The sequence below is a fragment of the Ciconia boyciana genome, chromosome 2, assembly GCF_034638445.1.
Source record: "Ciconia boyciana chromosome 2, ASM3463844v1, whole genome shotgun sequence".
NCBI lineage: Eukaryota > Metazoa > Chordata > Aves > Ciconiiformes > Ciconiidae > Ciconia > Ciconia boyciana.
This window is the reverse complement of record NC_132935.1, coordinates 30,587,897-30,612,657: the sequence shown is the minus strand read 5'-3', so window position 1 is coordinate 30,612,657 and position 24,761 is coordinate 30,587,897. Positions and strand designations below refer to the sequence as shown.

The window sequence follows — 24,761 nt, the reverse complement described above, 5'->3', positions numbered from 1 at the left end:
TCTGGACAGATTATTCAGTCATGCTCTGCTAACTGATGGCTAAAGATTCTGTCCTATTAATTAATGCGGAAATGAAACCTAGGAGCCCCTGAAACTTGTACTTATGTCAAGATTTGATGTTTACAAATTATATAACAAGATTCAGATTTTGCTAGGAAACTAGCTAAATTTGATCATATGCTATGTATCTCTGTAACAAAACTATTTTATAGAGTAAGGCAGAATAAATTAAAAGGGGCAAACCTTGCTTTATCTTGGGCTGACTTTAAAAACCTTCATAATATTGCATCTGGTTTTCAGTGCACAGTGCCAGCATGCTAGGTTAGACAGCTTGACATCAGGTACTGCAGACAGTATCCTATGCTAAATGTTCCCTGAAAACCTTTTCCTGCACAGAATGCCCTGGCACTACCCTATCACGGGCTTAGGCACTAAGTAGAACTGGCTAAATAAAATGTACTTTATTAATAGTCAGTGATTTTTGCAGGGTTTTTTTAAATAAAAAAATAATTTAAGAAAAACCCCTTTGATATTTTTGCACATTCCTTTTTGTTGTCCAGACATATAAAATGCTTAAAAATCATATGATATATATGCTGAACCAAATATTCCGTTCCTTTCACTTCAAAACTCTGAAAAGGATAAAGGCAGCTCCATCTTGCAGCATATTAAATGTAGAGTAACTGCATTAGTGCAAACCACACCCTAGGGTAAGCACAAGAACTCAAAGACAGAAAATGCTCCAACCATGCTGTCTCATGGGGACCAACCATAATTTCAGTTTTCTGTATCACCAGAAATTAGGTTGTGTAAGATCCATATCACCTACAGATATATTGGAAATTTAATTCCTTTAGGGTGCAAATTTTTCCTCATGGGGTTGGGGAAAAACTGATGCTTCAAAAAGTGATCTAAATTATCCTCAATGTTAAATAATTAACCTTGTCAGAAATCATAAGATATTAGAAAAAAATGGGGGTTTTTTTTGTCAGTCAGAATGCATGTGTGTTGCAATACTTTCATAAGAGACTAAATACATATTATATATATTAAGGATTACACACAGATCTGCATATAGAGACTCTGGCAACCAAAGGGATAACCTTATTTAAGTAAACCTCTGTTCATCCCTAGAGTGCTTATTAGTGTAGTAGCTTACTTATTGAATAAATTCTTCAGTAATTAGTAAAATTTAGTTTTAGTAAACTTAAATATTCCAGTTGTGAACTTTAATCAAATTTGGATTACCTGTGATTTGAGAGTAGAAGAGATGAAGCATGTGCTGATTGAAGGACACTGCTCATTGCCTCTGCAATGATTCAGAGGAGCTAAAGGACAAAAATGCAGAACAAAGGAGAACCTAAAGTATTTCTGTGTGAGTTGCAACATCAGTTTTTACTGTAACATACAACATACTTGTGTTATGGCATCATTGTGGTTCCTCACATAGTAGCTGTGCCTCAAGCAAGATGTTGGGACATGTCAGTAGTTAACACAGGCTGAAACGGAAGTTAACCTGAAACATCCCTGGAATAGATATTGGAAAGCATCTGTGTGATTTAGGACCTGCTTGGCAGGCAGGGATTAGCTCCTGAATGCTAAATACTTCTTTCAAAATGGGAATTAGATAGAACCAGTAAGGGATTACATGGCAAAAATTATTTCTTATTCAATAGCTTAGAGGCATGCTTATTTAGACTGGTAGCCTTTGTACTTGGTTCCTCCTGTGTCATCTGGTGTTTGTCCCAGACTTTCATATTCTATGACTCCAGTGAGCTGTTGCAGACAGATAGCCCCTAAGGTCTGTATATGCAGAAATTTTAGGCTTCTTGTCACGGAGCAGAAAGGATCTAAATGACAGAAATTCTAGCTCCTAGATCACTAGCAAGAATCCCTAGAGTTGGAAGCATCAGTTCCAGGTGATATTTTCAAGGTAGACATTCCTATTTCACAGAGGATATGTGGAGGACCTAATAACCTCTACTTCATATAGCATTTCCATCTCATCTTTTAAACTCTTAATTGCTCTCCTTTTGATTCTCTCCATCTACCCCCATCCTCTTATAAAATGCTGTGCCCAAAGCTGGCACAGTGCAGCAACTGAGGGATTCATAAGCTCCGAGGAAAGATGTTTTAGTATGTCCCCACACTAAACAGTATCCTGTTACTCAGCTCTTGCTCTCTCGAAACTTGTTTTTCTGCAACACCTAGCCAGTCATCCTCTATTCCATATATGTATAAAGTAGTTCTTGTTCTCAAATTCTCACTGGACTTATCTTTCTTAAATTTCATTACACTGATTTCAGACTATTTCTCCAATTTATCAAACAAATTTCAGATTTACCTCTGTTCATTGGACTGTTTGAAAACCAGCTTTTTGTCATCTATTTTACAGGCATAGTCTCTATTTTGTTGTTCAAATCATTTATGCAAACCAAAACTGAACAAAACATAGCACTGAGTGTTCCTAGTATTTAATGTGCCCCCTTTCCTATTGGCATAATTCTTTGTGCATGGGCATGTTGGGGTTTTTTTGCTTAATGTATATTTCCCTTAAGGTAATTAGATCATACTTTCCCAGCTTGAATATGAGACTCTCATATAAGGCAATATCAAAAGCTTTAAAAATCAGACTAAGTCTTACCTATTATCTGTCTCTTTTTCTATGCAGTAAGTCAAGTTATCATGTCTAAGGAGTAACTTTGCACTGAGAAACGACATTTTGAGTCTGCAGTACCCTAGTTTCTGTCCATGGTTTGAAGGATATATTTTATTTTGTACTAGAATTTTTATGTTTCAGTAAAAAACAGAAGCATTTAGCTCTGTGGAAAAGAACTTCCCAGGGCACTCTTATATTTTCATATTAATACAGTATTTGATATTACACAATAGTCATGAAAACAATACAGTTTGTGTTGTTTTTCTAACCAGAGTCATCAATTGCAATGTCAGCCACCAGTTGGAAGTGGAACTTATTAAATTTATTAAGAACAATTGTAAAAGTTGACATAAAGCTGTAAATTATTCCTTCACACCCTCTGCTTCTGAAACACTTCTGACAAATTAGATCTTCTATACAGCTGGTCTAACATTTATTTATTCCAGAATATGACAGTGCTTCTTAAAAAACTTGCCACCGTTTATAATGATATTTATGGAAGTTTCAGGAGACAGAAAGAGTTTCTTCCCTAATTCTATCTGACAATGGTTGTTGATGTCCAGAAAAATTGTATTGAGATTACTTTAAGTCACATAAACCATTATAAATGTCAAGGAGGGAAGGAGGGAAAGAGGGAGGGAGGGAGGGACGGAGAGAGGAAGGAAGGAAGGAAGGAAGGAAGGACGGAGGGATTAGCTAGTGTACACCAGCAATGGCTATTTCAGTCTCAATAGACAGTGGAAGTTACATGAATACTGCTTAAAAATTTCTGAAAGATGTTTTCTGATCGCTCCTGACTGTTGACTTCAAACCACAAAGTCAACATGCAGAGAAAAATGCAACCCTGCTTGACCACTGTGAATGGCAAACTACCTCAATTTCTTTTGAAACATCCCTTGAGTTGTCTTTGGTTATCATTTTAAAATTAAATTCATTGGCATATAGGATGAGCCATAAATATGAATATTCTTTGACTTCACATATTTTTGTTAAATCTTTGGTTCCTAAAGCTGTGCAGTGCAAAGAGATAGACATGCTTGACAGGTAAATAAGTCAGCCACATCAATCATACAAAATATACATTAACACTCTACTGCCAATCCATCAAGTGGCTAAAGTCCAAAACGCCTTTTAGTTGTCCTGACTTTCCTACATGGCTTGAATGAAAAGCTTGAATCCTCTGGATTCCTGTTAGAGGTATTAACTCTGCCGGTCCCCCTGAAAACTGCAGTCACTATTCATGGGGTTTACAGTCAAACAAGAAAATGTGTGACATCAGCAGCACACTCAGTTTATCATCTTTGGAAATTCTGATTTGAAGATTGTAACCAAAACCAGTGACTTGTCTAAAAAAATTTTGGTTCCTGACCATCACTTTCCCTGATTCAAGGTAGACAGTTTTATTATCTTAAAAAGTCAGAATAAGAACCCTAACAAACACCTTAAATTCCGCATGCTTTTCTTAATTACTCCTCAGAGATTAAAGGAAGAATGTATTGATTCATAATGAGTTATCTTGGAGAATGCTTGGCTAAAATCCATTTGCTTGTGTACAGTGCTGATATTGTTAGAAATGTTATCCACTTTGTCCTGTAAATAGGTTTTGGGAAGGAGATGCGAGGATTCTCTAACAAGAAATGATATTGATTTACGTGTCTTGGGTCAGGCCTCAGATATAAAAAGCCATCCTGCCTGTAATCTTAATGGGACAATTATTCAAGGAAAGTGGAGTTTACTTTGGGATCTTCCTGTCCTTAAATGTTTTGTTTACAAGTCAAAGAGGAATTCACATACACTTAGTCTAGTCACGTTTCCTTGTATGTTTGCCTGCAAACCTTGAAAAATTTGTCCATCTACGTGTTCAGTCCATGTCAAAGATGGGATTTAGATAATTGGAATTAATATAAGCAAACTTAGCAGCAAAAAAACACATTACATACACAATTATGTTAATCAGATCTCATAAAATGTCTCTCCAAGACAGGTTGCAAGGGGTAAAATGCTAAATAGGAAATTTCTAGGGTCCTTATTTTAAACACAGAGTGTGATAGTACTGTAGCATATCAATGGGTATAAATTGATTGCCTATGCCTGTTTGGTTTACAGTGACTGATTTTAATTGAGCAATTTACATAGTGTAAAAATCCTTTTTCCTCCTGCGAAAATTTATCCATTATATGTAGATAAGAAAGTCAGACTTTTCAGAAAATCTTAGCTCAGAATCAAAGAGAAACACAACCTCAGCCTCCCATGTCCCAGTCATGCTACCGATTAGCCTGCCTCCCTCCTATTCATACTGATATGTCATGTTTGACATTTTGACAAATTGAAATTTTCTGATGGGAAAACCATTTCAGGAAAGAAAGAAAAATCCTGATCACTCCAGCTTCATTACCATTCCTACATAATTAAAACATTATTCCCTTTGTTTACTGTCCAACCTAGTATTTCTTGCATGCTCAATACATTTTTGCAAGAAAGAAAATTTCTGTTTTAACATTTTTCCTGGTGGTGTATGACAGCCCTTCTCACAGCTTATCAGGATTACTCTTTTTGAGATACCATATTTAATTATGCGAGACTTCCTCAAAACTCTGGAGAATTTGGTGTACTGCAGGCTAGAAAAGAAAGGTAAAAAATCTATAATATATATTGATAAATGTCACCAGTAAAGATTATATAGGATGTTATTTTATATGGTGTTGCAGTTTTAAAACCTTTATATTAATTTGCCATATACTGAATTACCAATTTAAATAAAAGGCCAACAGATAATTGTATTCCTTTACTATAAGGAACACTTGAACTAATTTAAAGTAATGCAGCAAATTATCTAAAACCATTTAGTCAAATATACTAGAGAGGGGTCAAACCTAGGGCAGTACTATTTAAATCAAATTGAATTCCATCTTGAGAATGGATTTCAAATAGATTTTTAATTGCAGTATTTTGTCCACAGGGCATTCTATCACACACTTTTTGTTTGGAAGTAAAATCCACCAGAATATCCTCCATAAGGATAGTGCCAGGTCTCTCTTCATTACAAAATTTCTGTATTATGAAGTACGTAAATACATTCTGAGGATTTAATTTTTTGCTTGTTTTGCTTATCATTAGTCTCTCGAGCCAAATACTGGGTACTTCCCAGGTCTGGCTCATTTCATTAAGCAGAAAAGCAGGAAAGAAAACAGTAACACTAGTTGGGCTTTTCCTCATGCCCCAGAGAGAAGCTGCAAAGATGGTGCAGACATATTCCTGTAAAGGCGTGATCCACAGCAGGAAAAGCTGGTCCGTGAAGCTGGCACAGTGGCTGCACAGAGCCTACAGGAGAAGAATGCAATCCCGCACATGAAGGGCCCCGTCACTTTATTGCTCTCTGGCAGTACTGCCTGAGCACAGAGGATGCCAAGCTAAGCATTGTCCTGGTGCTATGAGGGTTTTGGTGTGCAGTATGGCAGTCTGGGAGGGAAAGCATTCGTGACAGCACTGGGACTGCCCTGGAGAAGTGTCCCCCTGAGCGCGGGGATACTCAGCTTTGGGCTTCCACTGTGCTTCCAGGTACATGCAAGTCCATCAGTGGTCCCCTCTTCTGTTCTTTTACTTCTATGTGGATCACAATTCCAGAAAGAAATGGAAAGGTGAGGTATAACCATGAGGACAACAGAAAAGTTACTACGTTTTGGATACATTTTTGCCTTTCCTCAAGCCTTATGAAAGATGTTCTTACCACTGCTGGAAATCTAATCCCAGGAAATTAGGTTTAACGTACATCGGAAGACGACATCGTAAATGAAGACAGGCTCCTACGTTATTATTTCCACTAATGATTCTGGAAAAGAAGAAGTAAATGCTTTGCAAAAAGATGACATGCTGTATTTTTTAATTAAAGACAAAATCATATAATACTTTCAAAAGCACAGTGACAAGTTCACCTTTTGTAAATACCCTTCTGAACAGATGGCAATAACTAAACTGGTCTATTGGTTTGTGAGCTTTTTGGACAAAACCTTTGCTAAATGAATAATAACTACAAATGTACTTGGTTTTTCTACAAAGAAGACTTGCAGGAAAGGTTCATTGTTAAAATATTGACAAATTATTTACAGTCCTTTTATTTACCATTAGTCCTGTTGTTTACAGTTCTATTTCAGATATTTTGTTGTGGGACTGAATTGGTTTCCGATAGCAGGGGTCATCACAAATGAAATGTTCAGTTCCAGATATGACATCCTTCACTTTGTTAGAAACACTTTCTTTAAAGGCTACGAAAAGACATTAAGTACCTAGGTTTTTATTTACTGTTCTTCCCAACACAGTACTCTCAGTGCAAATTAGCACAATAGAGAACTTTTGCATCATTTGCATGTCATGTAACCTCTCAAAATAATTGAGTTGTAAATTTGCTTTAAATATGTTTATAAAGGACCCTAAACTCACATACTAACAGTCCTAACAAGTAGCTGATATTAGCAAACTCACTGCAGCCACGACACACGACAAAATTAAGGACAGCCAGTTGCAGGAACTGGAGCAGAAATACAGTACAACAACTTAGATGAGGATTTTTAAATCTATCCTGGTTGGGAGGAAACTGCTAATAGAAGAGGCTCCTGCCAGTGTGCAAGCGGTGCAGCTCCTCACAGAGACAGCAGCAACAGCAGGGAGTTGGAGAACAACACTTTTAACAACTGGGTTTAGAACTGGGCGTGATTCTGGGTCTACCAAACCAGCGGCATCCAGCTCCAGCGCAAGGCAGATTGTGGCAGATGTGTCAGAAGTTCTCATGATGAAGAACTGATCATGTCACATGAATAGAGGATGTTGGAAAGCAAACAAAATGGGTGTGGAAGTCCTCAAATCAGGAAAGTTCTTACACCCATACTAGATTTTATATTAAAAGTTTAAAAAAAAAAAAGTTTTGATCTCTTCCCTAACTCATAGCCACCAAGAAAAAAACATTTTGCATGAAAAAAGAAAAAAAAAGGACAAAGTATTACTTGTTCGCTCTAGTCTTTCCATGTAAATACTTACACAAGTCATCTGAATCTATGAAATTTAAAGGGCCTAGATGTGCTGCTTTGTAAATATTTGATTTCTAAACCAAAGTTCAGTTAGCTAAATGGGATTTTTTTTTTAATTAACTTCCTGGCATAATGGATCAGGCCCTTCTGTTGTTGTTAAATTGTGTATTGGTCACCAAGTAAATTCGATACTGAGAGTGGCTGTTTTAAATTCATCGTATAAATGTTCTGAAATACAATAAATATATACATATTTAAAACTTCTGTTATTTACTTGACAGACTTGAATCAAAGGAACCTTTCCTGTCCGTTGGGTAAGTAGGAATATGTATATTTCCATGGATATTTATATATTCAACTACCATACAATATAATTTATGAGATTATGTTGAGCATAAACATCCTGTTTCAACATTATGGTTATTTACTATACCTAAGCTTAGAAAAAGTAGCTATTAGTCAATAGAGTGAGCAGTTGTGGATATTTCCCTTCTTAAAAAATACTAAGAAGTATGTTTTGCCTCATTGACTACCAAAATTTATACTAAAAGACATGTAGGAGCTAAATGCTGCATTAAAAGGTAGCTCATTTATTATTTTGTTTTCACTGATCTTTCAGTCAGAAACCATTTCAAATATTGTCTATACCATTTGTCTAAGCCTCTGAACAAATAATTGATAGTTTATTTTAAAATAAAAATTTTGTGATACTTCAATAACAGAAATAAAATCAAATTCATAAAATAGAAAAATATCACACTTTTAGCCTAATTATAGATCACTACACTGATTTTCATTTTACAGCTATTGTCTTCATAATCTCATAGCCGCTTAAACAGTTATATGGTCTACATATTAAAATGATTAACTCATCTTTCTAAAACTTATTTTTAAATGTAACACATTCTGAAAAAAAGTATAATTCTTTTATAAAATGTAGACTATTATATATACTAAAGGTAAGTATCTGTATTTTACTTCTGAGTCTGAAGTTCACTTTTCATGCACCGTTTTCCTTTTAGCTTCTTCCTTTAAAACTTTCCTAAGTTTCCTAACATACTCACTCCCTGTTTTCCTTCAGAACTGTATATTCTTTATGTCTCTTCATTCTCATTTTTCTTTGTTCACAACACCATGCTTCATGCTACCAAGAACATAAACTGCAGACAAAAGTTCCCATGCAAAATAGCTATTTCAGAGTTAATTCTACCATGTAATTATCAGTAGCTTCCAAATTGTTGTATTAACTGCAGATCAAAAAACTACTTCAAGTTCTGAAGTGCAAATTAAAGTTAGCAAACAAAGGAAGTGTGTCAGTTATGAACAGAGAAACTCAACAAATCAGCATAAGCAGGACTGAGATATGCCTGTTTCTATAGCATAAACTAACTTGGGTTTGTTTGAGTACATTTTGAATTAATTGCTTGCCATTTCTATTTTATACCAACTCAAAATTATTGAAAAATAAGGTAAATGTTGGTCAGATTGGGAGGGGGGGTGCTCTTGGTTTGCATGCTTTGAAATGCCCAAATTCATTATCAAATTCAGTCACTTCTGTTATTACCTTTCATTACTCTACTTTGTAACTTGTCCTATTGAGTGGGTTTTTTGAGGCCTCCACTCTCGTAATGAAGTGATTACCTGAAAATCTCAACTTTAAGATTAAAAAAGAGGTTGCATGACATTGTGGCTGAGGAGCAAACTTGAAAGTATAAAAATTCAGGAAGCAAATAAAAGACAATGGTAGCAATTATATTAATAGTAATTGCCACAAAATAATAAATCCTACTTTTGCAATTCTTGTCATGATCTTAAGAACTGTGCTGGCAGTTTTAGGATATTTGGGGATGTCTACCTAGGAGGAAGCGTTATGTTTATGGTTTGGGTTTGGGTTTGTTTCCAGATGAGCGGATTGGTGGCCACTGTGTAAATCCACATTACCTCCACATAGCCATTGTATGTGACTTTGTCGCTAAACTGGATTCCTCTTGGGAAGTCTAATCTGAGCAAATAGACTTTAGCCTCTTCCCAGAACTTCCCAGAAGTTTGCCTGTAATGTACTTGAATTATTTTTTGCAAGTTCATAATGATAAGGATAGAAAATATAAAAATCAGTCCCCACCTCTGTGTTACTTTTGCCTTTTTACTGCTGTATTTCCTCCACCCCAAAGGACGGCTTCAGACAGAGGTTAGAGTGCCGTGCTCTGAGGAGGGGCCCAAGCCAACATCCACCTCCCTGGTACTAAGTCAGAGAGATGCTCCTCCTAGTCCCACTGTAATCAGGGGGTTCATTTGTTTAGAGGATAAGCTCTTGTGCCAAGACCTGTATCTAAGGTTTTAACTCAGACTGACAGGTTCAACTACCATGCTTTTAAAATACAGTAAATATTTGCAGAAGAAATGCTGACTCAGCCTCAATTAGACTAACACATGGGGGCCCTTCATGCCTCTTACAGCCAGAGTTGGTCAAAACACCAATCTAAATTACTTTAGGTTGCCTACAGATGACTTGGTCCTGCACACCATGCTTTCATTCATCTACCTTCTGCAACAGAGATTTCTTTCCACATTTTCGTTATACTGCCTGTAGGGGCTAATTATGTTTTTTCATTTTGCCTCACCTAAGCTAACGGCTTCTTGGTGCTTTTCCATTGTTAATTCTTTTGGTGGGGGAAGGGAACGTGAAGTGTGGCAGCCTCAGAGCTCGAGACTGCCACAGTTTGTTGAGCTTTGCATGTATGTGCAGGGCTGCAGCCTTCCCATCAGAGACCCCACAAAAGAAAAGTGGTTTTTAAAATGGTACATTGTTTCCCCTTTCTCAGAAAGCAGCCAGCTACAGAGAGAAGCAGACCCCACCTTTTGCTGCTGTAGTTTGTGTCTCGAATGCAGGGACAGAACAGCTCCTGTACTCCCTTGGTAAAGGAAATTCCATTTACCCTTCTTTCTATGCAAAGTGCATAGCAAAGAAGAAAAATCCATGCCCCTTTACTCCCTGTGCAAGACAGGGACATAATTTGGCACTGGAGTAACAGTAACCTCTTTAATGGAAGTCTCTAATGGTAGCAATCAGGAGAAAAAATTCATTGAGTATGTAATCTATTCAGATAAGAGTACTTGAATTCACTGTTATGATTTTGGTCTAGAATACGAAGTTGAATTTGAGATACATATTGTCTTCCTTTGTCTCTTAGAGGTGAAAATGACACCATTTCCCACAGCATTCTCCTGGAGAAACTGGCTGCTCATGGCTTGGACAGGTGTACTCTTTGCTGGGTAAAAAGCTGGCTGGATGGTCGAGCCCAAAGAGTGGTGGTGAATGGAGTTAAATCCAGTTTGCAGCCAGTCACAAATGGTGTTGCCTAGGGCTCAGTATTGGGCCAGTCCTGTTTAATATCTTTATCAATGATCTGGATGAGGGGATCAAGTGCACCCTCAGTAAGTTTGCAGGCAACACCAAGTTGGGTGGGAGTGTTGATCTGCTTGAGGGGAGGAAGGCTCTACAGAGGGATCTGGACAGGCTGGATCAATGGGCTGAGGCCAGTTGTATGAGATTCAGCGAGGCTAAGTGTCAGGCCCTGCACTTGGGTCACAACAACCCCATGCTACGCTACAGGCTTGGGAAGAGTGGCTGGAAAGCTGCCTGGCAGAAAAGGACCTGGAGGTGTTGGTTGACAGCCAGCTGTATATGTGCCCAGGTGGCCAAGAAGGCCAATGGCATCCTGGCTTGTTTCAGAAATAGTGTGGCCAGCAGGACTAGGGAAGCGATTGTCCCCCTGTACTCGGCACTGGTGAGGCCACAGCTTGCATACTGTGTTCAGTGTTGGACTTCTCCCTACAAGAAAGACATTGAGGTGCTAGAGCGTGTCCAGAGAAGGGCAACAAAGCTGGTGAAGGGTCTAGAGCACAAGTCTTATGAGGAGTGGCTGAGGGAGCTGGGGTTGTTTAGCCTGGAGAAAAGGAGGCTGAGGGGAGACCTTATCGCTCTCTACAACTGCCTGAAAGGAGGGTGTAGCGAGGTGGGGGTCAGTCTCTTCTCCCAGGTAACAAGCCATAGGACAAGAGCAAGTGGCCTCAAGTTGTGCCAGGGGAGGTTTAGATTGGATATTAGGAAAAATTTATTCACTGAAAGGATTGTCAAGACTTGGAGCAGTCTGCCCAGAGAATGGGTGGAGTCACCATCCCTGGAGATATTTAAAAGACAGGTAGATGTGGTGCTTAGGGACATGGTTTAGTGGTGGACTTGATGATGTTAAAGGTCTTTTCCAACATAAACAATTCTATGATCCTATGATTCTATGAAAATAAAATCCTTAGGGAAGGCTGAAACATCTTTTAACAGTGCTCAATGCTGCATGTTAGCCTGTAAGGGCACAGGATGCTTCTCCCCACAGGTGTTATTTCCACACTTCTGGGGTTTTGTGTCCGTATTCAACCTGAGCAAGACAAAGTCTGGACTTTCTTTCCTCTTCATGTTATGTAGCATTCATGTTCATGTAAGGTTAGAATAAAAAAGAAGTCATGCAAATGGCCAGAATGCCTGGAAGACTTTACCATCAGAGGCAACAGTTCTGGTAAAACTCCACCAAAGTGAAGACGACAATGCATCAAATTAACTTCATGCAGAAGTCTTTGAAAGATTCAGACCTAGAAAGACCAGGTAGGTCAAGAGGTACAAAAAACTGGAAACTGCAAAAAGGACAACCTAAAAGCCAGCTCATATTAAGTTCATCCCACTTTGTGGCAAAGGATGGATAATATAAAAAAAAATATTTAAAATGCCAACAACTTTCAGTTATCCACATTTGCTCTCCATATTTGGCATTTTGTTCTTGATAATAATGATGCACAATTATCCCCTCAACAAAACTGTTATCATTCTCTGTAGATGATTAGATTGATAATCCAGTTACTAACCATTCACCCAGCTATTTCATGGCAGCTGATTCATGGTAACTATCTGCATGTAAAAGTTTAGCCCTTGATAAATTCCAGATAATACTGCTTGCAGATTTGTAATTGGTCATCAGCCTGAGCCCTAAAATTAAAAACTCATTTTGTAAGATACAGCTGTTGCCACATCTTTTAAGACCTGTGATAGTATTAGATGGCCAAGAGAGACCATACATATTTTTTAACTGTCTCACACAGTAGAAATTCTTTGAATTAATTCTTGTTTGTATCTAAGTGTAATTGTATGTAACTTTCATAATGACATCCGGTCTTTAACACATGCAGTGGTAGAAAATCCATCACAGCAACTAATAAGTTTGGTAATCTTTTAAAAATATTTATCTTCTTTGTTAGGTGTCATTTAATAGTATGTCCCATATTGTTGAATTCAGAAGAGACAGGGAGAGAGAGTAAGAAAGAGAGCTGATTTTTTCTGAGGCTAGTGAGAACTTAGATTCATCTACTGCCAGCTGCAGAGAGTGGGATTACTTCTGGATAAGCAGGCAATAGCTCTTCAGTGAGATGGTCTTTGAAAATGCATGTGTTTTATACATCTGGTTGTCAGCTGAGATTCAATCTATTTCTCTTTCGTGTAGATGTTAAAAAAATACAATACAAACTGCTGACTTTTTCACTCTTTTTTTCTTTTTTTTTCAAGATTGATTGTTTGCTATAAACAGTATAAATTTAGGTGGAAGGCCCCAGAGAGAGACATAAGTGAAATGAATGCATTGTATGCATTTATTACATGATGAATAGTTCATCATAGTGGGAGAAAGAAGAGAGATACAAGTAAAATTGGCACTAATTGCTGCATTTTTTTACATTCTCAGTAAAAAGACTAGAGATCTGTATGAACTACTACTTTCCTCACCAAGGTCCTGTTTCTAGAAAGTATATGACAATAGAAAATAATGAAAAGCCGTGTTTTTCCAAATCACAGCTTAATCACAGTGCCTTTCAAATCACAGGTACTTACTTCTAGAAGAGATGGAGGAATTTTGGAGCATTAGGAAGGGCTTCCAAAATACAAAAAGTAAAATTCCTTCATTTTCTTCTGGCAGAATTGTTCTGAGAAACATCTAACAACTGGGATTTGTCACCCACATTTCTTCCTCTTACTTAGTAGTGTTTTCTTTCCCATAAGGCCATTTTGCAGAAGATCTATAGGAAATCCTGCACTCAAACACTGGTTTGAGGGATCCCATTCTGAAGAAGTGATATAGTTTAAAAAAAAGCCTAGTCCTTGCAGGTTCTGTTAGCATAATATTCAGTCTACTTCCAAAATATGCAGGTTGTTTCAATTCACAGTCAGTTTTTGTGTGGGTTTTTTTTTTACAGACAATAGGTTATAAGGCACAAAACAGAATGTAGCCACATCATCTTCTGTACAACAAACACCATAACACTTGTCCCTCATCCTGATTATCAGATAGCACCAGTGGAAGGAGCAGACACTATTCCTACTATTCCCATCCAGCTTTTGAAGACAGATAACTAAGAAAATTATTTTCCTTCAGCAGAGGAAAAATATAAAAATAAGATGAGATACTGGGTGCATTTTGCACTGTTAATATGAAACCAATAAAACTACCAACCTGAACGTAATCTTGTAACTCTCATTCACATTCAGGCCAGGTATTCAAGAGCTGTGTTTTCATGAAAAGCATGGGAGGACTGAACACACCTGACAATTATTTAAACTAATTGTTTAGAGACAGGCATTTGCAGGGAATACCCTCTAAAACAACCAACTCTTTAATTATGTGTGAGGTTTAGCCTGGAGGCCAGAAGCAGAAGTCAGGGGACTGCAAGGACTCTGGGCATGCTGAGGCTGCCAGGGCAGTCCCCAGAGAGACAGGAGGGATTTGGGAGACAATAGCACTTATGGAAAGCTGGGGATCTTCATGTGGAAGACACTGAGAATCTATACGGTTTAATTTCAAGCAGTATTACTGATACACTTCTCTTCCAACGATTTACCAAAACCCACAAGGATTAAGCTTTTCTATAATTACCTGCTTTCCATTATTATAAGACTCTGAAACAGTGGATGAATATCACTGTTTTATAAATTTATAAAAAGTTTTTTTGCTTGAAGATATCTCTGAAGAAGAGATTACAAAGCCACGGTAATAATAATGTTGGTCCATTGCTGTTACTGCATTTGTCATTATTTTTGTGTCATTACTCAGTGTTTAAAGATCCCAGATTATGTATTTTTCTACTCATTTGCAATCTAAATAATTATTTGAAGGTTCCTCTATTTTGCTGATCTTTTTAATTCTACACCACTTCCACTTTCACACACAGAAGAATATATATTGCACAGAAAACAGACTAATACTTTTGTCCAAAAACAGAAAAGTATTTTCCTAATTCCATTAACATTTATTAGCAACAAACTGAACATAAATGCACCTTAATAAATTCTTTTTCCCCTTTCTGACCTTAATAACATCAGTAACAATGAGCTTCATAATTGAGAAAGGCAACAGAGCATGAGATCACTTTTTTTGTCTTCTGGTTATTCTATTTGCCTTTCCCTTTTATTTACTCTCTGTTACTTCTGTCATCCAAGACTACCCTTTCATTACTAATTCTAGGAAAACAATATATATGCAAGTCATTTACATTATGGGCTAATGACGAACAATTCCTCAGTACTGAACATCTGTAGTCTCACCTATGTACAAGACAGGTTGTTCTCTAGAGGAGGGAAAATGATGTGCAAGAGAATGTTTCTGAAGGAAAGTCAGTAGGCTGAAACATTCGGGGGGGGGGGGATGAAAGGAAATGAACAGGGATGCAGGGCCGTAAGAATAGAAAGGAAAGTCCAGGGTGTTATAGTAGTCACTTTAGCATGAGTATCAAGGCTTGCTGAAGTTTTAGGCCCCAAGAACTTTCACCTAGATTCACTGACTGTGCACTGAACTTTTACTTGGCTACATGAAGGAAGGCCCCCGAAACCGGTGCAAACCAGAAAGATAAGGAGGTTTCAACCCTAGCAGAAGCTGTGATCTTAGAGATAAGAGAAGAATCGGCCCGCCTAGAGACGAGGAAAGAGCCCAATGAAGAACGGGAAGACCCCAGACCCAAATACTACTATTGGTCCGAACTGTCTCCTGAGGGGAGGGCAATTTAGATCGTAAGGGTATAATTACCCAGGGATTTCTTTGTTCTGGGTCCCTATCCAGAGGCACCCAGCTCCAGCTGTTTTCACTGCTGTACCAATAAATTCGCCTGGCATATGTCGTATCGGAGGCTCTGCTTCGGGAAACCTCGGGTCGAGCCAAGGGGAGAGGAAGTGCCCGAGAGTGAGTGTGTGCGTGAGCGAGGAGTCGAACAGGGGCACCCGTCAGCTCCATGGAGCTGCCACTGTGAAGGGGCTCTGGTCCCAGCAGGTAAAGTCTCGGGCGGTGAGTGTGCTGCCCCCTGAATGGTGTGTGAGTGCTCGGGCAGCAGCTTCTCCCTTAACAAGGGAAAAGGACTACACAAAGAAGCCAAAAGGGAGGTATTTTCTTACAATGGAAAATGGAGGGAGGAAGGAAGGACATTATTTGCTGGGTATGTAACATCACTGTGGAACAACACTATTTATTTCAAACTCACTGATCCAGGAGTTACAGAAAACAGTGTTTGGAGACGTCTGTGTTAGCACAGTATTCCTATTTCCTATTTCAGAGGTATCAACAGAGCATTTTGGCCCACCAGTGGCCATTTTTGGAATTTTGGCTTCTGTGAATAGGCACAGCTTCCTGTGGCAGGCTAACAGGCATGTGAAACAATTTCAAAAATGAGACCGAGCTCCCTATTCACAACACCTCTTAAAATCAAGACAGTTTTTCATCCTTTGTATGGCTATTGCCATTTATATGGCTATTGCCATACAAAAGCCTTTCTTTATTTTCACAGGTTTCCAGATCATTACAAAGAAGTTTTAATTGAATATCTTCCCCTTGATAAATATATTGAAAGGTATAATAATTTTGAAGTTTGATATTTTGAATTTCAAATTCCCTATAATGCTGTTCAAATGAGTCCATCTGTATTTGCCCATTGCTCTTCTGTCTGTGCTGCTTTTACTACTTTTGTATGATAGTAATAATTGAAACTCTTCTTAATATTAAGTTCTTAGCGTGCTAGGGCTTGTACAAATATTCGGAGAGGATCTGATGGCTGATCCCTCTGATTCCACCTTTGAAATCAGCTTAATCTTTTTCACTAGCAAGTGAAATCTGAGATTGATCCATCTACCTAACATGCTACTTGCACTTGTGCTAGAAGAGAAAGGTGGGACAGCAAAGAGAAATGTATGCTTAAAAGACCAAACCACAGAAAGACAGCCAGTACTGCTATGCTAGCTTTTACTTGAAAGTCCACTTCACACTCTTTTGCACTAATATAATTTTCAGCTCCTTGATAAAGAGATTTCTTCTTTGGAGATTGACCACCCATGATCACAACAGCAATCAGCAACTGGCCTTGCTTCAAAAGTTATTGCTCCACACCAGTCTCTATATACCTTGGCTTTCTAAAATGGCTGGGTGTTTAAACTTTGACATTCTCATAAAAAGCCCCATCAAGAGCACTGTCACGGCTCCTAATTTAGTTTTTTTCTCTTCTTATCTTTCTGGTTTTTTAAAGCAAAGGGAGCACATCAAAGAACAAGACACATGTAAAACAGTGTTAACCATGCTGGCCAATTGGCTATGCTGAGTAAGGATGAAGAGAATTAGGGATGCAGAAGAAAGAAGATAGTATTACCTGGATGCCTTTTTAATACATATTTTTTCTTTGCAATGTAAAATTATGAAATGTATAAAAAAGGGCATGTTTTCCCTTCTATTCATGTGTTCTTACCACAGTATGTAAGCAACCTTTCTCAGTTTAAATGGTACCATCCTTTCTCTTCCCTGTCCTAGGTTTTGTGTTGAGGGGTAATGTACAACCCTAACGATGAAGGTTACTACCATGAATAGTGATGGGAAGAGGGAAGGGGTTTTTTCTTTATTCTATACCATTTTAAACTTTGATAATTTCACTGAAGTGTTGTGTCCCACAGAGAGTTGCTTCACCAGAGTTGAGATGAGGGAAGAAATGAAGGTGTCCTCCAGAGAGGTTGTAGAGTCTCCATCTGCTGAGATTTCCAAGTCTCAGCTAGGTAAAGCCATGGCTGACCTGGTCTAGCCCTGGGTCTAGCCAGTTGGGTAGGAGGCTGAACCAGATACCTTCTAGAAGTGCTTTCCAGCTCTATGAATAGGCAGGGGAGCCACATTAGCTGTTGGATGTGTGGCATGTACAGTGATACTTTCAGCCTCTGACTCCCTTCTGTGAAATCAGCAGAATGGCCCATTCCAGGGTGCGAAGTTTGTTAAGAGAGGAGGCAGTACAGAAAGAGGCACATCAGAGAGAAGCGTTGCTGACACAGAGCAAATTGGAGCTCCTACTTCTCTCTCATGTTTGTTAAAGGTTTTTTAAAAGATATTAAGCTTTAGGCGGAGACATTGTCTTTAGAGTTGCTCTGTTGATAGCCTTGTGTATGATACTAAGGAACAACTCACATCTTGCCTTATTGGATTGTTCAGCTGTGCATTAGCATGCTGTAGTATACCCCTAATTCAAAATAAAACAAAATCAGGGTATGTCCTGATACTAGGCAAGCTTTCAACAAGTAAAATGGATCATATCATAGGTTGTTTTCTACAAATTTAGCTTAATCTGAGATCTGACCTCATTTATCAAACCGCTTTTCAACTACATTGGTATAACGCCTTTACACACCTTAATTTAAAAAGAAGCAGGATAGTGTTTAGGGTATTTAGGGTCATATTCAATAGCCTCTCTTTGGCCCAAAATGATGTTGATTTCAAGAAGAAGGGTCTTGATTTTGCCTTTTTGGTTTTGGTTTGGTTTGGGGCTTTTTGCCTTACTTCCAATTATGAACTGCAGTTCAAAAGTAATCTGCAGTTATCCATTGAGTTTGGGGATTTTTTTATTTAATCTCAGGGCCAGGCTACATTCTTAGAATTCTTACCATTCTGCAGGCCAAAGTGCAGCTTTGTCAACATCAGCCATACACACTCCCATGGGGGTGTACACACAGGTGTAACAGATTGCAAGAATTTTGCTGATGATGTACACAAAAATAAATAGAAATTAGGTCACATTCTGTCTTGCCACTAGTGTGCTAAGAGTTTTATTGCTAACAGTTTAATTAGTGTGCTTCAATTACTTACTTTTATTTGTAAAGTCTTCAGCTTTGGTTCTGAATTCATGTAAGGATCAGTTTTGTTCAATAAAAAGAATTCCTTCACAACCACATATTAGAGCAGGATTAAAAGTTGGAGGATGTGCCTTAAATGTGAAGTAGAAATATCAGAGTGGATCTGTCATGCACGACCAGCAACTGCCAGTTTATATCACTATGGTAGTGAGTCTATAGCTAATGCCAAAGCATTTGTTTAATTTGAAAAGTATAAACCCATTTCCAACAAATATAGAGTTACTGATTTTTTTTTTCTTTTCAGTTGCCTCTAATGCTTTATACAAAAACAACCTTTCTGAACTGTCTCACACTTGGGCCCTGTAGCTCTTACTCCCAGGGGTAGGAATGAGAGGCTGAATCAGCTATCATCCAGTAGCTACTTTTGTCAAACATTTTCATAACCACCCAGATAGCCACCAGAAAGTACTTGTAAGTCCCAGAAAATTAGGAATTTTATCAAAAGCAATTCTTTGCTGAAAAGTACCTACTAGGTATGGCCTTGTTTATTCTCTTGCCATCTAAATCAAGGGATAGAAAGTACAGATAGGTTTCCAGGCACACGATGAACAACAAACAGTCAAAACGAAAAATTACCAACTTTCAGACTGCATTTTTTCTATGAACTATTGGTTGACTACCTGAAAATAGCGAATACCTTCACAGAAATTAGGATCAATACATAAAGGAGGAAAACTGAAGCTTTTATCAAGTAATGTAATTCATCCTGCAGATCTATCCTTTTTTGGTGTACAAGAGGATATGGGATAGAAATGGAAGCTACATCTTCTGAGACAGTGAAGTTAGTGAAGCAAAACTGGAGGTCGTTATTGTGGGTTATATAGCAGTATTATGCCAAAGTGTTCACATTTCTTTAGTGGAGATGGAGGAACCTGAGAGGTATTGAATAAGGCTTTGTTTCCTTGCAGAACTAATCTTATTCACGTACGCATACACACATATTAATCATGATTACACTTTAAATCTGGAATCAAATATGATTTGGTTTCAAGCAGACCTTGTCTAGGTGTCAGTAGTTAGGTGTATTTCATGTTCTGGCTGATACTTTATAGGCTATAAAACTGTCTTGCTGTGTAGAGCATTCATAGAAAAATAACATTCCAGTCATGTAAGTCGTATAAGAGTGAGTAATGGTAATGTGGTTTTGCTGGGAGAAGGCAAAAATTGTGTGAGGGGAGTTCAGCCAGAAGGTAAGGGAGGGAGAAGGAGGAGAGAGAGAGACACCTTAATAGCTTTAATTCCTTCACAAAGTCTTGTGGTTTGCGAAGAGATGCTGGAGGCAATTCTCAGCACTAAATTGTTATGGTAGCTTAATTCAATAGACTATATAAAACCAAATTTAGTCTAAGATGTGTCTGTATTGCTAACTTCTAATGTGCATTTCCCACAGTGATAAAACACTTGAAATGAAACTTTCTATAAATGTTTACTAGCCCTGATGCATACTGGTGCAAGGAAAGCCCTAATCTGACAGGGACTGTGACCACATGAAACAGGGACACATGCTACAGAAAATGGCAATAATGGAAATATAAAGCTCCCTGAGCCCTCTTTTGTTGCAGTCATTTTCTTAATATCTAAAATGTTATGAAATTAATCTGTATGGAAGAGAAAAGATGGATATACAGATCATTGTCTAAGAACCATGATGATTACTATATCTTAGTTAAGAGTGATTAATGTCTTTCTAAATGAGAATCTGAATGCATTAATATTTAATTTTTATATGCATAGAATGATTTTGCCAGGGTTGATAAGACTAAAGAAATGTTTGTAAATGTTCTCCCCAAGCAGGATAAAAAATATTCTCAATTCTACTGTTATAGCCATTGAATGGAGTATCTTATGCACAACCATTAGTATTATGTTCTTAACAGACAATATCAATAAGCTAATGAAACTTGCCCACCTGCTGTAAGCAAGTTGTCAAAATGTGAATCAGTGCAACTGTTTCCTTGGAGCTTAATACAGTGATATGAAGGAGTCTCCACAAGTCCTGTAACATCCAGGGAGTGCGAGGGAGAATATGAGATCACATAAAATACATACTGAACCCCCCAAGTTTATTGTTGTGGTGGTTTTTTTTTTTTAATATAACAGTCAGACTGTGGACCATTAAGTTAACATCAGTTATGCTACCAAAATGTTTGACAGAAATTACAACATGTGATTTACAAAATGTGACTACTGTGTTTTCAGGAGCTTAGATTTAGGGAAAACAGGTTAAACCTGAAGCCAAAAATGTAACCTGATCTAACTCTACATTGGATATGCTCATGAAAAAATCTTGAATGAGGAAGAAAGGAAATGTTTAATAACCCATATTGTTGGGTACCCTCACAGTGAACCAGGGAGCGGAGTAAGCCGAGTGGAGGTAACCAGAGAGTTAACAGAGTGGAGGTAACCAGAAAGAAATGTACCAGGCAGAGTACAGCAGGAGAGTACCCAGACTGCACTGTCTTACCTGCATGCTCAGGAAGGCAGGAGCACCACTGTATGAGGAAACTTGAGAAAGATCCCTCCCAAAGCACAGAAGACATTCCTCAAAAAAGACAGGCACAGAATCTCAGTTCTTGCCCATTGCAGACAGGAAAATGTGTCTAAGCTCCCTCCAAGGCACGCCATGCCTAAGGCAAGTTGCAGAGGCCAAGGGGCCAGCCTTGCAAGTCAGCTGAGATACTAGAGCAGGCAAAAGACACCTATATGGGGGTTCTCTAAGGGGAAGAAGGTCCTTTGGTAAGTATCAAACAACACTTCTTTGCAAATTAGAAAAGATATGTAGAAAGTTTTCAGCTAGATGATTCATACTCTCATCATATCTGTGTGACAAGAAATCAGTAGCTCTACCATATGTCCAAGACTGTATAGGGAAACTGCAATACCAATACCATGACAAGTCACCAGGCTGTTTTGCCACATACTACACCCAGATGAGTCATCTGGGACAAAAATCCTCTTTTCCTTATGAGAATGAATATAATGGAAAAATCCAGACGTACATTTAAGATAAATAATTATACCCGATCCCTTGATTTCAACAGCTTTATTCTGCATTTACAGTGGGGGAGTTCAGAGTGGTGACATTTGAATTCCCTTATGTAAATTGAAAGTTCTTTCCACTGTTATTTTAGGAACCCCTTTGTTTTGTGACTTTTTTATTCCCTTACAGAAAAGAAAGCTTGTTTTCTTCACTGTGTATACAGAAAGGGAACAGACACATGCCCTTCCAGAGCACTGAAGTATTAGGAGGCACAGATTTTTCAGAAACGAAGGAAAGTGTAGTCAGCATAGTTAGCACTGCTCTAGAGGATACACAACTGGCTATGTGATGCACAACTGCCCTTTCCACTCATTTCTGACAAGACTGGAATTGAGTCTAGTCCTGTGCTCAGTTATAGAAGAATCTCCTTTGTATCAGATGCACTTCCCATATCCATTTACCATGGAAATTATTGCACAGTGGGTCGGGAATACAAGAATGCTTTCTTAGATTCACAGTATCTGGTATTTCCATTTATATTGTATCTTCACTTGCAAAGTGTACTCTTGGAAAAACAAGCAGTATGTCTTGTCTTCACAAGCCATACTCAGGACACTGACAGTTATGGTCTCGTACATGTCTCCATTTTGCTGGTTTAAACCTTGAGTTGCTCAATCCAAAATAATTAAATTACATCAGTAAACTTAGTGTAAATGAGAACAGAATAAAATTTAATTTAAGCCTTCTAACAGTTTGAAAAGGGGAGAGGAAAGCATGTGTTGCAATTTTCTATAAATATTTTTTTTTCTTTACATACACTCTGACACTGTCACATTGTAATTGATTAATCTTTTGTGAACTGTGCTTTTCTGTTTCATTCAGTGCTTCTAAGACGGCTCCTCTGAAGAGTACATAAAGTTTTCAGAGATCTGTTTTTGTAATCTTAAGTGGTTAGTCTTTCAGCTCCAGTGCTACCACTGTGATTTTAATTTATCAATGTGCTGTTCAGTGAAATGCTGTAGAAACACTTTAAAGCCTAAACCCATCACTTATTCCTACACCTGTCAATGACAGTCTTCTGTACTTGTCAAACCAAGTTAAATGGCACTCCTGCAATGTATACAATATCACTAATAAATTGGATAATCAATCACACATGTATGGTTTGACAGTAGTACCTTGAATACACTGAATTCAAAACACATTTTTAAGAGGCAGGACTCATTACTCTTGTACTAAGAAAAAAAATACCATATAGACATCAAGAATTTCCCAGCCACTCTGTACAATTAAAGGACACCTTGGGAAACAGTTAGGCCACTGGTTAGGACACTGGAAAGGTTTTTCATTACCTTACTATAAAATGTTCCCATGGGAAACATAAGTCATTGGAGATTACTTTACATGACAGAAAAATAGTTTAACAGCAGGAGGAGAAAGGTCGGGGAGACATTAAGTAGTTTTACTCAGGTTTCTTTATATACAAATGTACTATTTTGTTTCTAAAAAGCATCAGGATAAAAGTGTTAAGCATAGACTGTCCCTGCAGCCACAGTAAGTATTTTTTATCAGGAGTAATTGTAATTCTAATACTTAGCCCTTAGCTGTGCAGAAAATTGTTGGGGCTAAATTTTGCCTTGAAATTCCTGCATCCCTTGTGTCTGTCTGGCTGCCATAAACAGCTCCCAGATCAGCTGATCCCCAGAGTCTGAATATTGACCTTGATATCTTTGCTATCCTGTGCTTCACAAGCTTTGCCTAATCCTCTACAGGAAAGTGTCTAAGTAACTTAATTACCTGACTGTGTATATATAACTTTGAATATTTGTGCAAGTTTTGCCTAAAATTCAGGTTGGAGAGTAAGTTCAACAGTTTTCCCAAAATACATTTCATTGGAAAAATAGTTTTTGGGAGAGAGGATGAGGGTAAAGAAGGGATGTATCTGAAGACAGAAAAAAATACAGCCTAATCATGTTGCAAATAAATTCTGCCTAGTGCCTGCAGAAAGATACTTTAATGGAAAATGGTGTACTGTACGTCAGCTATTTTATGTATACATGTCTTTCTTGGACAAAATGTACCTCTTCAGATTAGATTTGCCAAAAACTTTTCAGTTTTGCTGAAAAAGTTCTTCATTTACAGTAATACATTCGTTGCTGTACTTTTTAAAACCTGAATCCACACTTCTACCCCACCTTAGGGAAAGGAAAAACCTATCTTGCACTTATTAATTGAATGAACATGTGGAATTAGAATAAAACTTTTATTAACTTATGGTTACAAAACTACTATGAAAATTGATCAGTAATTGAAATATAGAAATAGTAGGTTATGTTCAATCATTTGGCATTTGGGGAAAAGTTGTTGGGGATTTTGGTGGTTATTTTTTGGTTTTAGCTATACCTATTTGCTCTCATAACTGCATTATGGAAATGAATGTAAAATACTTTTCTGCAATTACTTTTCCTCTTCTGGCTCCCTCTTTTTTGCTGTAAACCTCCAAGAATATATTAGTTGAAAGAATCACTGACAAAATTTGTCTTTTGACAGTAAATATGTCAGCAAAAAGCAGGCTCTGGAGACTATTCTCTTTCTCTGCAGAATACACAGCCTGAACTGCAAAACAGAATTGTCCTTCCTCTTCTATCAGCATCCTCAGCCTTAACTAAAATCAAATGATCTCTGAAGTAAAGGTGGGATTCAGCCCACCAATTTAATTCATGTCTTTGGGGAATGTAGGTAACCATCTACTGAAAAGTTGACTGAAATCTCTACCTTTTTTTTCAATAGCTCATGAAAGTCATTGCCATCTGATTGATTTTCTAACAGGGAAAGTTTCCATCTCCCAATGCTTATTCTCTAAAT

General features: G+C 37.8%; 1 protein-coding gene across 1 annotated transcript in view; it reads left to right on the top strand.

Moving 5' to 3' along the window:
* The window catches only part of RALYL (RALY RNA binding protein like), a 407,383-nt gene that overhangs the window by 340,015 nt on the left and 42,607 nt on the right, over positions 1 to 24,761 (top strand). The window contains exon 5 of the mRNA XM_072851214.1: positions 7,962 to 7,994. Coding sequence (XP_072707315.1) covers positions 7,962 to 7,994 — 33 coding nt within the window. The remainder of the gene's footprint in view (positions 1 to 7,961; positions 7,995 to 24,761) is intronic.